The sequence below is a fragment of the Microtus oregoni genome, unplaced genomic scaffold, assembly GCF_018167655.1.
Source record: "Microtus oregoni isolate MIOR12 unplaced genomic scaffold, Mior012 000025F_ref0000491, whole genome shotgun sequence".
Taxonomy (NCBI): domain Eukaryota; kingdom Metazoa; phylum Chordata; class Mammalia; order Rodentia; family Cricetidae; genus Microtus; species Microtus oregoni.
In genome coordinates, this window is record NW_024543084.1 from 35,100,011 (window position 1) to 35,117,154 (window position 17,144).

Below are 17,144 nucleotides of genomic sequence, written 5' to 3' on the forward strand. Positions count from 1 at the left end.
TGGACTGGGACTGAAAAAGCATGGGATAAAAACGGACTCTCTGAACATGGTGGACAATGATGGCTGCTGAGAAGCCCAAGACAGTGGCACTGGGTTTTGAGCCTACTGCATGAACTGGCTTTGTGGGAACCTAGCCTGTTTGGATGCTCATCTTCCTAGACCTGGATGGAGGCGGGAGGACCTTGGACTTCCCACAGGGCGGGGAACCTTGACTGTTCTTAGGACTGGAGAGGGAGGGGGAAAGGAGTGGGGGGGAGGCAGAGAGGAGTTGGGGGAGGGGAAGGAAAATGGGAGGTGGGGAGGAGGCAAAAATTTTTTAAATAAAAAAGAAAACAAGTAGAGACAAGGACAGGCTCCTTGAAACCTTGTCTCAAAACACAAACAAGCAAACAAACAAACAAAAAAAAAATTGGGAGTCAGGGAGACTATTCTTTGTCACAAGAATGCTTTAACTGTAGGAAGGATTCCTAGCTCACTGCCGTGCTCCTCATATCATCCTAGAAGGCCAGACAGTCAATACCATCAGCTGCTAATCTGAAGAACATTATTAGTGGATGTGTAAAGCCCTACGTGACCAACCACTTCAGCAAACAGAGGGCAGGAAAATAAGAGTTCAGAACTAGCAAATCAATGTCTTATTCTGATCTTTCAAAACTTTCATTAAATGTTTTATAAAACTTGGCAAAAGTAGAAAGATATGGGATATCTAAGTAATCTGAGAGCTCAGCCTGAAAATAAAAATGCTTAGTTTCTCCTAAAAAAAAATATCAGAAAGGTTTTCAGGGTGAAGAGAATGGAGCATCAGAATACACACAGTACCTGAGACTATGTCTTAATTCTTGCTTTGTACATTCACATTGTTTTCAAGTGTAATTTGAAAGTCACAAAAAACAATATTTTAGCTCCTTGAATTATTCAAGATATGACTCAAAATCTCAAATATTATAGCCACAAAATCCAGAAGGTTTTCTAGGACTTTGTAGGAGCCAGAGGTTCTAAGAAGTTGAAAAATCAATTAAAATCAATCTTATTCTTTTTTAATCTTTGATAAAATATTCCTTATGTCTACCTTGAAAATTCAGAGTCATGAGTGACGATGCATGTGTACAATTGAGAAATAGTTGGAAATCAGTTTCTAAGTGAATAAACTAACGCACATACACTCCTTGTCATTATTCTCAGCTGTCTCGAAGGTAGAATATTCAATGCTACTATGTACTTGTGAGTCTTAGTTACACAGTATTGTGTAAAATTGCACAGCACTGTGTAAAAGATCATTAATATGTGTTGAGGCCTGTGTGGGTCCAACACAGATTCCCTAACTGGACTGGAACAGTGTCGCGAGGAATAATCAGACGCAACTTACAAGGTCGTCATTGGAGGGCAAGATCTCTTGAAGAACTCCCTCGTTTATTATTCAAGCACTTTATATACCACCACATAAATTGAGCGGGAAAACACATTAGGCTCTCTCCTAGGCAACCAGGTGAATGGGCTTTAGTCATGTCCACATCTATCTGTTTGCCGAGTATGTTAACTGTCACATAGGCCATGAATTAGCATCTCTATAAGACATCCTCCAAATTACAAAAGGAAGGAAGCACCAAACCTCCTGACCCTTAAGTCTTCAGCTTCAGCCAACACCTCTCCTCAGGCGATCTACACTTATAACAATAGAGAAAGAGAAGCAGCATATCATGGCAATTGTTAATCAGAGACAGCTTGTCTGCAGAGCCTCGTGACCAGCTCATCCTGGGCCTATGGCTCTTGTACCATACAGAAATATGGGCCTACAAATATGTTAAGTGATTTTTATGAAGCTGGATTCTATAATGACATTCATTCAACCTTCTGTACTAGAATATTTAGAAATTGAAGAAGAACATAAAAAGAGAACAAAATTGCCCTACTCTAGGGTAGATACCCAGTAATAATTTTTTTTTTGCATGCCCTGTAATAACTGGAAAGCATGTGATTCCCAGATCCCTACATTGAAACCCTAATCATACAGAGATGGTGTTAGGAGCTTGGCCTTCAAGAGTTATATCATGAAGGTGGAACCCATGAGTAGTTATTTTTCTTACTGGAAAAAAAAAAGATCCAGGATGTTACTTTGTCCCTTTTGCTAAGCCAGGCTGGAGTCTATGAAGAAGTATGCTCTCCATAACAAAAAATGTGTTGTCGGGGCTGGAGAGATGGCTCAGTGGTTAAGAGCAATGCCTGCTCTTCCAAAGGTCCTGAGTTCAATTCCCGGCAACCACATGGTGGCTCACAACCATCTGTAATTAGGTCTGGTGCCCTCTTCTGGCCTGCAGACATACACACAGACAGAATATTGTATACATAATAAATAAATAAATAAATAAATAAATAAATAAATAAATGTTTAAAAAAATGTGTTGTCACCTAGATTTTCTATTTGACATAGATTTACAATATTTTAAACCACCCCATTTATGGAAGCCTTAAAAGACTAAGATACCCACTGTTGATCTTTCTCAAAAGTGCATAAATAATAACATTTTGCTGTCAAACAAATGATTTTATTAAATCAGGACATCCCCTTGTGTAAATCATACTATTAAGCAGAAAAACTATCTTACATGATCACCCATTGCTTTTCAAGTTCTCATTGATATGTATAATGTTTCATTGATATGTAACATTGTACATGTGTTTATACATCTCTCTGCTCATCCATAATTGACATGAAATTTAAAATGCATTTCTTTATATAGGATTCCTGAATTAAGAGTATAAATATTTTCATATTTTTTGGAACACATTGGCTGTTGACTGAGTTTTCTCTCCTGCCTAGTTCCCACAGTCGTTAAGTCCCATAGAAATTACACAGACGTCTATATTAATTATGGATTGGCCTAGTATCTCAGGCTATTTATTAACTCATAACTTATAATTGTTCATTATTATTGTTTATGTTAGACATGTGACTTGGTACCTTTTTTGTTGAGGCACTCACATCTTGTGTCCCTTCATTTGGGTCACAACTGTAGACTGAAATTTTCCTCTTCCCAGAATTTTTGTTGCTCCGCCTCTACTTCCTGCCTGGTAGTGCCACCTATACTTGACTGGCTACTGGCAAATCAGAGTTTATTTAAAATACAAGTGACAAAGTACAGACCACTTTCCACAGCACTTCCCCCTTTGAAAAAAAAAAAACGAACTTTGAATCTAATATTTTTGTTGAGTTTTTTTGTGTGTGTGACCATCATTTGTAACAACTTGTAACCAACATTTTAAACAAAGGAAAATATTCATAGTTCATTTTTGGGGAATGTGGGTGTAGGTTTTTAGGCTACTTTTTGATGATTAGAGGCACTGATAATCTTATGGGAATCTTAACAAGATTTAGAATTATGATCAAGTCCTGACTATAGTATCCTGTGAGGCTTGATCATCTTAGCCAGCAGTCTTGAAACTGTTTTGATGTAGAACTCATATACCTAGGCGATCTGCTCCTATCAGAGATTTTTAGGGGGTCTTTCTTGATTGAACCTGATTTTTTTTAACCCAAAATGAATCCATAGACTCTCATTTCTTTGTGGAAAAAAAAGCAAAACCTCTTTTTTTTTTTAAACTAACATATATTTTGACTTCAATTTTGAAGTCAAGGTATTTTTAAAATATCTATCTTGGATTAATTTAGCAGTATTTAGAAACAAATATCTTTTAGCAGCAGTAGCTCCTTCCTCAGTATTTAGGCAATTTAAAGACAACACAATAATATACAGTATTTAAACTCTCTGTATATTTTTTACATTTACATGGCTTTATTTTAAACTCTTTTTTATTTTTATTTTTAAATTTTAGGTTTTTGAGACAGGGTTTCTTGTGTGTCTTTTTCCTGGATCTCATTCTGTAGACCACGCTGTCCTTCATCTCACAGAGATCTGCCTGCCTCTGCCTCCCATGTTTTAAGATTAAAGGTGTATGCCACCACACTCAACTACCCTCTTTTTTTAATTTTAAGAACTTTAATGTTTTTGAAGCCTACATATATTTTAAAATACATTGTAAATTCTTTAGATACTTTTTTGTCTGAAATTATCTTTACTGTATTTCTCTTTTTTGACTACATAAGTCTTTAATTTGCTAAGCGATATGGCTAGGATTAAAGCCTTGGCTTTGACAGCTGGATCATTCCTTAGATTTTTGAGATTTTAGCCTTGTTGCAAAGTTATTGGCCAGAACCATGTTTATTGTCACAACTCTATAGAATTTTAAGGTCGCTGATACCACCAAAAGGCATAAGGTCAACATTTATCAACACCATTTAAGTGTTTTGTGCCTGGGCGTCTTAAAAGAGCTACAAGTTTTGCAGCTAAAGCTGAGTCAGGAAGCCACTCTTAAATGACAGCACTTGCCTCTAGCAATCAGGGCCCATCCAAAAAAGTGATGATATCAAGAAGCCATGTTTAATCTTTTTGTTGTTGTTGTTGTTGTTGTTATCTAGAATAACTTTCCAAACTCTTTCAGGCTTTTAAGTGGATTTGGTCAGCCCCACATTGGGTGCTACGCTGTTGATTTAGTTTTTCTGTCCTGTCAAATTCCCACAATCATTAAGTCCTAAAGAAATCACACAGAGGTCTACATTAATTATAAACTAATTGGCCTAGTATGTCAAGCTTTTTATTAACACTTATAACTTATATTTGTCCATAATTCTTGTTTGTGTTAGAGATGTGGCTTAGTACTTTTTTTGGCAAGGTAGTCATCTTGCATCCTCTGCATTTGGGTCTTGATTGTAGATTGAAACTTTCCTCCTTCTAGAATTGTTGTTGCCCTACCTCTACTTCCTACCTGTTAGTCCCACCTATACTTCCTGTCTGGCTACTGGCCAATCAGAGTTTATTTAAAATATAAGTGACAATGTATACAGCATTGTCCCACAGCAATTGGCAATGTCTAGGAATTAATATCTCAATATTAGGGTAACAATTCCTAAAGCAGAAGAGAAGATTCATTTTATCATGTTATTGTGCTCGCAAAAGAGCATTAAAGTTACACAAGTTTTACATAAAACATACTGTACTGACTATAACCACAACATTTTTTTTAATAAGTTTCACCTTGAGTAGGGCTCAGAAAATCTTTAGACAAAAACATAAATGGTTTTGGGAAAACTAACAGTCCACAAATCTTACATACCACAATTAGAAGAATTGCAGCTGATCTTTCTGAAACATGGAGAGATTTGGTTTCAAGTGCCTGTATTTTTTTCAGAATTTTGCTTCAGGGCACTATGAGAAAGCACTGCTTGTCATCTATGCTGGTGATGTGGAAGACTACTAAAATAAGTAAAGAAGGAGAGGGCTCACAGGTCTTGTAGCCCTCTTTATAGTCACCTCAGATACAGACTGTGGAACCTGCACTGTTATTGACAGGGAAACAAAACTCTAGAATCATATTTCTCTTCTATCTCTAAAATTATTCTGAGACAAAAAATGGGGTGGGAGGCTCTTCTGTCTGTATGTTTATTTTATTGGCTAATGAATAAAAAAACTTTCTTGGCTTATTGATAGGGCAGAACTTAGGTAGGCAGGAAAACTGAACTGAATACTAGGAGGAAGAAGGCAGAGTTGGGGAGCCACCATGAAGCCGCTACTGGAGATAGATGTGCTGAAATGTTGCTGGCACAACCTCACGGTGATTCAGTTTAATGGAGATGGGTTAAATTAAAATGTAAGAATTAGCCAAGAAGAAGCTAGAGCTAATGGGCCAAACAAACAGTGCTTAAAATAATATAGTTTCTGTGTAATTATTTTGGGTCTAAACTTGCTGGGGAACTGGGAAACAAACAAGTGGCTCCTTCCTCCAATTGAAAATATATAATCCTGTATTTGCACCCCTCCCTCAATTGATAATTAATTAAATTGTGTGGGGCCCAAGCACTTCATTGGAGTTGATTTTCTTTAGTCATGAACCAGTTCCTACCACAGGAAAGTCTGCTGATGACTGTCTTTAGGATCAGTCTGAAACCTATAAAACTGAAGTGTGTGACCACACTCAGCATGTGACCACCCTCAGCATGTGCTCACTCTAAGGATAATTTCCTGGACTCTTGAACAAACCCAGTAAAGCTGAGGTAATGCCCTAAAACAGCCTTTGAATGAAAATACCGAAAAGTTAAGTGTACCAAGAGGTATACTTACTGGATTAATTAGTTGTACAGAGATTTGGATGGGAATGTAAGGGTTCACGTGCATCTCTTTGTTTACCTTGATTGTGCTAAAGCCACTCCAGTAAGATAATTAAAATACTTCTAAAAATTTCTTTCTTTAATTTTTGGAGGAAGTGTAGATGGGCACATGTACAATGGCACATGTGCGCACCAGGCTGTCTCTCAACTCATGGCCTCTTTTCCTTTAATTGTTGTTGTTATTAGTGTGTGTGTGTGTGTGTGTGTGCGTGTGTGTGTGTGTGTGTGTGAGAGAGAGAGAGAGAGAGAGAGAGAGAGAGAGAGAGAGAGAGAAACATGAATACAACCTACTCAGTCTATACAATGTTACTTGCAGATGTATGAGATGAAGGATAATCACTTGGCATGGGATGGTCAGCTGGGAAGCTCTTCCCAGGAGAAGTTTATTTCTGCTGTTCTCAACATTAATTAGTTACCTACAGACTTTTTCTAGAGCTAAGGTCTCTTGAGATTTTTCCCTATTATGTTAACATGTCCACTAGTGTCCTTCCTATTCAGATCTTTTTAGGCAAGCATGCTGATGGAACTTCATGTATGCATCTTCTGACATTTCAAGGAGACACAGTCGCACAGCAAACTTCCGGATTGTCTGGATCTTACAATTTTTCTGTTCATCTTCTATAAGGATCTCAGAGTCTCAGAAACAGGAGATGGGTTGTAGATGTATCGGTTGGGGCTATGTACCAAATAATCATTAATTCCTGCATTTTGATATGTTGTGATTTTTTTATAAGAGTCTCTGTTGCAAAGATATTTCTTTGGAAAAGTTGAGGTCCACACTTGCATATGAAAATTTGAAGGTAGGAACAACAGAATCAAACCCAAACATGGCTACACATATGTATGCTATAATTATCTCATTCAGTCAAGCTGCCAATAACATACACTAAAGACAAGATAGCATCTTCAACAAACGGTGCTGGGAAACAGGATATCCACATAGAGATTTATTTCTTCCTTCATCAAATTTATCGCTCATTATTTTAGTTTTTGTGGATAACGTGAATAGAACTTTGTAGATTTTTTTAAAAGTGTCCTTAACTTGAAGAAATGCCATTGAATGGGGCTAGAGTCATGGCTCAGTGTTTAAAATTACTTGCTACCCTACCATACAAGCTGAATCTGGGTCCCAAAACCTTCATGGTGATTCAAAACTGTAACTCTAGTCACATGGGTTCACCCATTCCTAGCCTTTGCAGGCACAAGACATGCTTGTGACACACATATAAACTGTCTGGCAGATAATCATACACATAAAATAATATTTCTTTTTTTCTGTGACAGGGTTTTTCTGTAACTTTGGAACCTGTCCTGGAACTAGCTCTTGTAGACCAGGATAGCCTCAGACTCATAGAGATCTGCCTGCCTCTGCCTCCCAAGTGCTGGGATTAAAGGTGTGTGCCAACACCACTCATCAAAATAAATATACTTTCAGAAAAAGAAAAGATACTAATATTTTGAGTGTATTTTTTATTTCTTTAACGGACACATGAACATATACAAGGAATACACTGTGACATTTCACTGCAAATCAGATTGGGGCAACTGGTACATCCATCATTAAATATTTATCATTTCTTTGCAGTATATAGCATTAGATCCCACTTGTTATTTTGAAATATGAATTTATTGGCATCCCTCAATCATCTCACTATGTTATAGGGCATGAGAAGGTATTTCTCCAAACAACTATTCCCATCCTTTTTCTACTCAAGTCTCTAGACTCTTCCCAGCCTCTAATATCCACCACTTTCCTGTTACTTTATTTCCATAACTCTTCCTCCTTCTGTGTGCATTTTCTTTCTGTGTGTGTCTTGTTTCATTTTACGCACTGTCCTCCAGTTTAGCCATATTTTTACTGTTGCCATAATTTCACACTTTGGTCACTGGATAGCACTCTATTACACACACGCGTGGGAGCGCGTGCACATGCACACACACACACATACACACTTTTGTAACCACTCATATACCCAACACTTAATTGTACTCTACATTTGGCTTGTTGTTAGGAATGCTACAAGTAGCCTATAGGTTCAGATGTCTCTAACTATCCAGCAGTTGAATCTGGAAAAGTGTGTGTGTGTGTGTGTGTGTGTGTGTGTGTGTGTGTGTGTGTGTTTGTATTGAGAAACATCCATGTTGCTTTTCAAAGTAGCTGCATTAATTAACATTCCAACCAAAACTGTGCAAGTTCCTTTTTCTATGAGATGTCTATAGTATTTTATCTTGTTTCTGCAATTTTTGGCATAGCTAACTGGGATGGTATATTTCAATGTAATTCTAATTTTCATTCCCTAAGTTATTACTGCAGTCTAGTAATTTTTCTTGTATCTGTACACATTTGAAAAATGCCTATTGATGTCATTTGTTCATTTTCTGTGATCATTTGAGGTTTTTTTCTGTTTGAGGATTTTTTTAGTACCTTGTATATTTTTCATTTACCCCCTTTTCAAATAAATAGTTTACAGGTGTCCTCTTGCTTCTGATGGTTGTTTACTATGCAGAAATTTAAAGTTTGATGAAGCTTGATCTTGTCAACTTCATGTCTTGTTTCTTTTAGAGTCACACCCAAATTTCTTTGCCTAGAACAATGCAGACCCATGCTCTGCTTCTGTGGACAGTGGTAGGTTTGAACGCCATGAAAGAGACCCAGCAGACAGGGCAAAGCATGACTACCTTGAATTCATTTTCTCTAACATAGAGCTCATTTAAGTCTGGGACATTTTTCCATGTGTGAAACCTGCCAACTTTGAGGGATAAGTATCATTATCCATTGCTTTCATTGCCCGGTTTTTCTCTATTCTGGGGTCCAGGGAATCATCATTAGCTCTACCTTGTTCTAAAGGATTCTAGAAAAAATATCTTACCAGTGCATAGTTTTTGTAGGCCTTCTGAGCTCCACCTTTTTGTTGATGTGTTTCTCCTAAACTCAGCTTGAGAAATTGTTCCTGTTTACTCTTTAGATTTAGCTAAAGACTAAAGAAGCAGTCCACTCCCACTTCCAGGGGACAAACTTCAAAGATGTTACATATAACCGTGCACTTTTAAGAAGACCCCAGATGGCAAAAATGAGCTCACTCCTCTAAAACTCTAGAAGCCAGGTTAGATTTTGCATATAGGGGTGGGGGAATCTTCTTTTCCCATCTGGACTCCTAAGTACAAGCATTAAGTTAAAACTAACATGAAAATAAATTTCACATTGTGTAACGTTCCACTGGGTAGCAATTAGGAGGAGCTAGGCAGGATCCTAAATGTCTCAGTTTACAGCACTGCTGTAACATTTAAAGAATGAAAGGAGCTTAGATTGCATCCCATACCACCACCACCAAAGCAGAGATTCAAACATTGCTCATGAAATGCTACATCATTTTTAGTAATTAGAATTTTATTTTGCTTCAGGAATAAATGAACCATAACCATTTTTTTAATCTCTACAACCTACTTATGGTGACACCAAAAAGAGCATTGTTCAGTGAGATGCCCGAGTAACAGAAAAGACTCATCCTTTGTTTTGAGGATTCAGTGTTGTAAGTTGGATTTGAGGGTTTCAGATAAATTCTAGAGTTGAGAATTGAGGCCAAGGCCTCAATGAAGAATGATCCAATATAAATAATTCTACAGAATGAATGATACCATGCAAGCGAATTACTAGATGAATATATTTCACACAAATAAAACCAATGAGGTCATTATTTCAACACTCATGTATATACAATTAAAATGAAACAAAACATTAGCAATATGTTTCTTTTAAAGCTTCACAAAAATGAATAAAAACAATTTTTTTACAAGCAGCTTATTTAGTAAGATTTACTATTTCAATAGCTAACTCTCTAAGCAATATAATCTTTTTATGTTTATTAGAAAGAATGTATTACATTTTTAGAACACTGAAATAATTTCTTTTCTATTTTCATTAAACTTTTTACATCTATTAACAGTGAAAATATTTTAATACAATATTTGTTTGGGTCTCACAGAGTACAAAAAATCTTTATACATATATATGCAAAATCCTGCATTTTCTCATTCAATCCTTAATAATTTGGAGACATAAGCATTTTTAGTCAATCATTTAAAGAAACCAAGACTTAGGCACACCAAGTGTTACAACCAAGGATGCTCAGAGCCAAGCACAGCAAGTTTCTTGCTCATTCCATTTCATTGTGTATGATTTTTTGATCATCAATGAGAATAAAAAAATATATAACTTCCAAAGCTTATATGGTGATTTACATAGTTTTTCTATTCACACTTTTTTAAACTTCTCATGAAAGGACTCAGACAATTGTTCAAATGCTAAAACAACGTTGTCTTCTTCATTTTCACACAGTTCACGTAAGGAGACACTGCAAGTAGAATAATACATATATATACTATTAGTCAACTGAGGGTCATGAGTATTACAAAAAAGGCTGTACTGTAAAGTGATGCAATATTATTAGCAAATTACAAGGAATACTGATAAAAAACAAATTCATTAACCAATTAATGTATATAAAAACAAAAAAAGAAATAGGAAAATAAGAGACGGTATTCTGTACTGTTTTTATTACAAAGGATAATTGAGAGGCTACCACATTCTATGTCCTTGGATCCTTGTTCCCTTAAATAGTACAACAAAAATTTCTTTTCTTTTCACTGTATATCTTATGGACATACTGTGTGGAGTTTTTGTTTTTGTTTTTGTTCTTGTTGTTTTCTGGTAGGTTTTTATTTTTTTTTTTCTGTTCTGTGTCCATAAACTATTGTAATCCACAACAGAGAAGAAAAGCTTCATTTCTTTTTCTAGGTAGGTGAGAAAAAAAAAATTGGGACATGGCCAGTAGAATAATGGTCCTCATCTAATCCAGATGTCCTCACCTAAATCCCCAAAAACCTGTAACCATGTTAGGCTCCATGTCAATGCAGAATTACCATCACAGAAGAGGCCACTGGTGATAGTTAATCTTGAATGCAGGGGGTTATTCTGGGTTCTTTAGGTGGAGCCAATGGACTTCTCCAGAGTGCTCATGGTGTGAGGAAAGTGAGAACTAATGTCAGAGGGGTGGAATGTGGACACTTGATACACAGTCTCAACTCTCTCCACTGAACATCCCTGACCTCAAAGCCATAAGGAAATAGTGAGCAGGGAACCCCTAAAATGATGCCGACAAGCCCTAAAAATTGGGAAAGAGACAAGGTTTTCCACCAGAGTGTCCAAAAACCCAGTTTTATCCAATGGAACACACTTTGACTTTTGACCTCCAGAATGATAATATTTAAATAGATTTATATCATTAAGTGACAACTTGCTACATCAGCATTAATAAACTGGTACAAAGGTGTGAAGAAAGGAAGAAGAAACAGAGAACTGAACAGTTCATCGAGAGTAACCTTGGCTGAAATTAAGCCCATCTTATTTGCCTTTCATTGTTTAATATTTTGCCCCTACTAGAGATACATCTCCCTGGGTGTTGTAATGGGAGAGGTGGGCTACGTTCCTGGCACCCGGCCGCCTGCACGGTTAGCTTTACCCGAAATAATTACACGGAAACTGTATTCTTTTTTTTTTTTCTTTTTCGAGACAGGGTTTCTCTGTGGCTTTGGAGCCTACCCTGGAACTAGCTTTGTAGACCAGGCTGGTCTCGAACTCACAGAGATCCGCCTGCCTCTGCCTCCCGAGTGCTGGGATTAAAGGCGTGCGCCACCATCGCCCGGCCGGAAACTGTATTCTTTTAAACACTGCTTGGCCCATTAGTTTTAACCTCTTATTGGCTAGCTCTTACATATTGATCTAACCCATTTCTAATATTCTGTGTAGCACCACGAGCTGGCTTACCAGGAAAGATCTTAACCTGCGTCTGTCTGGAGTGGGAGAATCATGGCGGCTGCCTGACTCAGCTTCTTTCTCCCAGCATTCTGTTCTGTTTACTCCACCTACCTAATTTTCTGTCCTATCAGGGCCAAGCAGTTTTCTTTATTAATTAACCAATGAAAGCAACAGATAAATATAAGACCCACCTCCATCACTTGGGTCTTTATTCTTCAACAAATTGAAATCACTATCTGTGACATTAATTTACTTCTCCTCAGTTACTAACTAATCATTGTGATGATGTCTTCTGATATCCACATGAATGATGTTCTCTGATATCTAAAATATATAAATTCTATATTTTAACTTCCCCACAAATGTCACTTTCACAATGTAGTGTGTGTGTGTGTGTGTGTGTGTGTGTGTGTGTGTGTGTGTGTAAGACAGACAGATAGAAAGAAAATGAGAGATTCATTAACAACAATTTAAACCTTGGTCATCTTTACCAACTATATGAACTTCAGTATCAGTGTTTCAATTACAAGTATTTGTAGAGTTAATATCCTGTATCATTACTCTGTTTCCTTAGTTCAGACCTTCATTCATTTCTGACCACCCTCACTGTTGCACACTCTGAGACAATCTGACACATCTCCTCCACATAGAAAGACTGTAGATCTACGCCACCCTCACATTCACTGCTCTGTGTCCATGATGCTCAAAATATGCAGACCTAATTCTAAAATGTAACACCGAATTATCTTCCTGAATCAGACTCAGATTTCTCAGGAACCATAAACTAAACTAAGTCTGTCTTCTTTCTATAAGTTGCCATGTTCGCAGTGTCTTATCACAGCAATAGAAAAGTTGCTAATACAAGGATTATAAGAGCAAAAGTTAAAAATCCTTGTACCTCAAATGTTTAATAGTATCTCAGACCAATGATGCAGCCACGTTGGTTAGATGAATGAATCAATAATGTTCTTTTCTTTTTCAGCTGGCTTTGGACTCAACTCTAGTATCTCTAGAGGCTACTGAGTTGCTCTTAAGATTATACTTTGGATAACTACATGCCACCTCACCTAGAGATGCTATATGTTAGTGATCTCAACTTGTGGGACATATAACAGATATTCTACATATCAAATATTTACATTATGTCTCATAATAGTAGAAAAATTACATTTATGAAGTAACAATGACATAATTGTGTGGTTGAGTTCACCACAACATGAGAAATTGTGATAGAGGGCCACAGCATTAGGAAGTTTGAGAACCACTGCTATAGATGAACAAAGCTATTCCCTCTGCTCTTGTATGCCTCAATTTCACACTGTGTATGTGTGTGTGTGTGTGTGTGTGTGTGTGTGTGTATGTGTCCAGTTCAGCTCTGATTAAGGAAATAAAACAAATAACTGTTTATTAAGGATGTAATAATGATAATATTTATGATTACTTTGAATATACCCGTGACAAGATAAAGAACCCCTGTTAAAGTGTTGAAAAACACTTAGTCCTGAGGGACTGGGATGATGATCATCTAACTAGGTGACATTACATGGAGCCTAAGGATGGGGTGCTCATATAAAGTTTAATATTGCTTGTGATTAATTGGGCTTTGTGCATATCAAAACAGGAAGTGACTATACACTGACAGTCATACAAACCCCATAAAAAATATAGGTTGTAGCAAGATATTCAAGAGCAAGCACATGATATAACCTGGAGACCTGATGTTACATCAGAAACATTTTGTGTTTAACAAGATTTTGCAATTGAGACCACTGGGAATATCAGGATATGGTATCAACGATGCTCTGGACTAGTTTCCTGTTAGTGTTAGTGCCTGATCCTGAGACTCTCTCTGGATGGACCTTAATCTCCAAAGTACTATGTAGTTAATTATATTACAGAACATAACCAAGAGGTTGTACATATGGGGATTCATAAGCCCTCTAGGAAGTGGAAATTAATGGTAAGTAACAGGCTCCATGATACTTTTCCATACCTAGATCATGAAAAAAAAAAACCTCAACATTTTAAAATTACAATTAAATTTCTGAAAAATAGGAAACACGTAACATACCTGATAGATTTAATGGTAAGGTTAAAATCTTTCAACAAATGGTAAGCTTCCCCTTGATGTATCCTAAACAACAGAAAAACTGATGTTATTGACACAAAATTATTTACTATAATTGATTACACCTAAAAACTATAGCTGTCTTAGCCACAATAACACAAGCTGTTTCCTATGTTTGTTTGTTTACTTGTTTTGCTTGGGGTTTGGGGTTTTTTTTTTGTCTGTTTCTTGGTTTTTGTGTTTTTTAAATGGGTGGCTCACAATTGGTCAATGTGCTGCAGATAAATGACTGCTGAGCACTATACCAGTTTGGAACATCTGTGTCACTCACCAAGTCAGGATATCACAGAAGAGGAGACAAGAAGAACAAGAGCTGGAAGTGAAGGGAGTTCTGTGACATGCCAACTTCAGGGCATGGCGTAACTCATGACTCCCAGCAGCTGAGGTCACCTGCACAGGGTCTGTGCAAGAGACGGACCACTAACATCAGGCATGGATGAGAGAGGGACCATTAACATCAGGCGTGGATGAGAGGTAGGTAGGCTCATAGGGCATGTGAGGTAAAGAAGGGAGAATCGTTTTCTTCAGGATTGTAGTCACTGGTGGGCTCCTGTGCCCCAAACTAATGCAGGCAGCCCTTATATAACTCAATGGGTCACAAAATGAAAGAAAACAAAGTTCCAAGACTCAAAATGGGAGGATAATTTGCTGGGCTTAAGGGGTACAATTGGGAAGAGATAAAAGATGTGAATAAAGTATAGCTATATTGTTTTATATACAATTATGAGATTATCAATAAATACGTTTAAAAAATATTATGTGCTAATGCAACAAATGCTTTCTTGACAATAATAAATCAGGTTGAATAGGCAAGAGTATTCTAGGTTTCTGAGGACTATCAGAACTTTTTATATCTTATCTTAATAAGTATTGTTCAAATTTTTATGTCACACACATATATTTATATATATTTAATTTATATATTTAATTATTATATATTTCATATAATAATATATTTATAAATATTTAATTCCTTAGTGTATTTGCCTATAGATGTTTGTGTTTAGCACTTGGGACAATATTTTTCTGGACATAAATATCTAATATACTTAGCATAACTAATTATTTCTTGAAATTATCAAGACAGAAGATACCTATTTACCTGGTCAAACCTCACAAGGGATCCTTGCTTATAGCAGTCAAGTGCATATGTGTTACATAGCAGTTTTCTTTCTTGACTATCCACCTTTTGTGGCCACAACACAATAATTGTGTGTAGAGTGACCTAAATAATACTTGGTCTATACTTATAGAAATGGCTTCTCCGACAACAAACTAAAATAACTGTCTCAGAACCAGAAATGAAAATGAGATATATAATTCTCTCAGGCCTTAAGCAATACCAGATTGCTACTTGTCATTAAAATACCAAATTATGCTTACATAGAACTGTAATATAAAGATATATTATATTCAAATATATTTTAAGTATATATTTAGGTTAAGTCAGTTGGTATAAATGCCAAGGTTTTGCTGACAAACTAGAAATAAAAATAGTATAGTATTTCATCATCTTTGCCATCAACCTGGAAGTGAAAATCTAACATACTTGGCAGGGTTAACCATTCCTTGGAATTATCAGGAGAGAACATACCTATTGTCCTGTTCCAATCCCACAAGGGATCCATGCTGATAGAAGTCAAGTGCATATGCATTAAGTGGCAATTTTCTTCCTGTATTATCGAATCTGTGTGGCCACAGCACTGGGGCTTGGGTGTGATTGATACCAATTGTGTGCAGAATGACCTAGAAATAGAATTTTTGAATGGTTATTCACAAGGAGAGAAGACTTTTGACTTAGAACTTGCAGTCATTTTATCTTCATCAATGTTCTTCAAGAATGCTCTGTTGGTAGAAGAGCAGCTGCCTTCTGCACACACTGAGGCAGAGCATCCTAGGACATGGATTAACTCCACCTGTGAAGAGCACTGTCCCCAGAGCCTGTCAATGGCAAGTCCACCAGCCTTGCTGGAATAGAGCAACACTGACTAAAAAAGATAAGTGAAAATTTTCAGGTCTCCTTAGCAATTCAGAGAATAACTTTGCAACAGGGTTTCACAGAGCAGGAGGCCTGCAAGTCACAAAAGAATATTTAACTGAACAAGTATAATGATTTTCAGAATCAACATTCAGAATTAAAAAATGTAGAGAGTGGATAGAACAAAAACAATAAAAAAAGAAGAAAGCAAATACGTAGCTTTCTGCCTCTGTTTGTTTTGCAAAATCTCTGCCTCATGTGACCAACAGGAGTTCTGATATAGGGCCAGTGACACTGTAAACAGACCCAACTGCATTCTAGAGTATAATTGTTTGTTTTGTTTACTCTTAACTCTTTGTTCTTTGCGGGCCTGCAACCCAGCTCCCAAATAAATCACACCAAGACTTATTCTTACTTATAAATGTCTAGCCTTAGCTTCACTTATTTTTAGCAGCTTTTCTTAACTTATATTACCCCATCTATGTTTTGCCTCTGGATTTTTACCTTTCTCTATTTCTGTATACCTTTCTTTACTTCTTATTCCATGGCTTGGTGTGTATCTGGGTGGCTGGCCCCTGAAGTCCTGCTCCTTATCCTATTCCTTTCCCTGTTCCCTGATCTCTCTTCCCAGATTTCTCCCCCTATTTATTCTCTCTCTGCCTGGAAGCCCCACCTATCCATTTCCTGCATTATTTGCTGTTCAGCTCCTTATTAGTTCATTCCGTGTTTTAGACAGGCAAAGTAACAGCTTCACAGAGTTAAACAAATGCAACACAAAAGAATGCAACACATCTTTCCATTAGTAACCAAATGTCCTACAGCATAAAGAAATGCAACACATCTTTAACAAATATTATACAACACTAGAGAGGGTTTGGGAGTCATCGGTAGTAGACATGAACATTTTAATATTTCTATTTTCTTATGATCCAGAAAGTTATACCTAAGAAAAAGTGGCACACATTACCAGATATTAATACCTGTTTGTAGCAACAGAGAATTA

At 36.8% G+C, this 17,144-nt stretch overlaps 1 protein-coding gene and 1 pseudogene across 1 annotated transcript in view; one reads left to right on the top strand and one right to left on the bottom strand.

The window, feature by feature from the left end:
* Positions 1 to 5,313, top strand: part of LOC121462567 — a 47,475-nt pseudogene extending 42,162 nt beyond the window's left edge.
* A 5,159-nt stretch (positions 5,314 to 10,472) lies between these two features.
* The window catches only part of LOC121462568 (probable ATP-dependent RNA helicase DDX60), a 129,528-nt gene continuing 122,856 nt past the window's right edge, over positions 10,473 to 17,144 (bottom strand). The window contains exons 36-38 of the mRNA XM_041674204.1: positions 15,758 to 15,909; positions 14,107 to 14,169; positions 10,473 to 10,572 (exon numbers count right to left, since the gene is read on the bottom strand). Coding sequence (XP_041530138.1) covers positions 10,473 to 10,572; positions 14,107 to 14,169; positions 15,758 to 15,909 — 315 coding nt within the window. The remainder of the gene's footprint in view (positions 10,573 to 14,106; positions 14,170 to 15,757; positions 15,910 to 17,144) is intronic.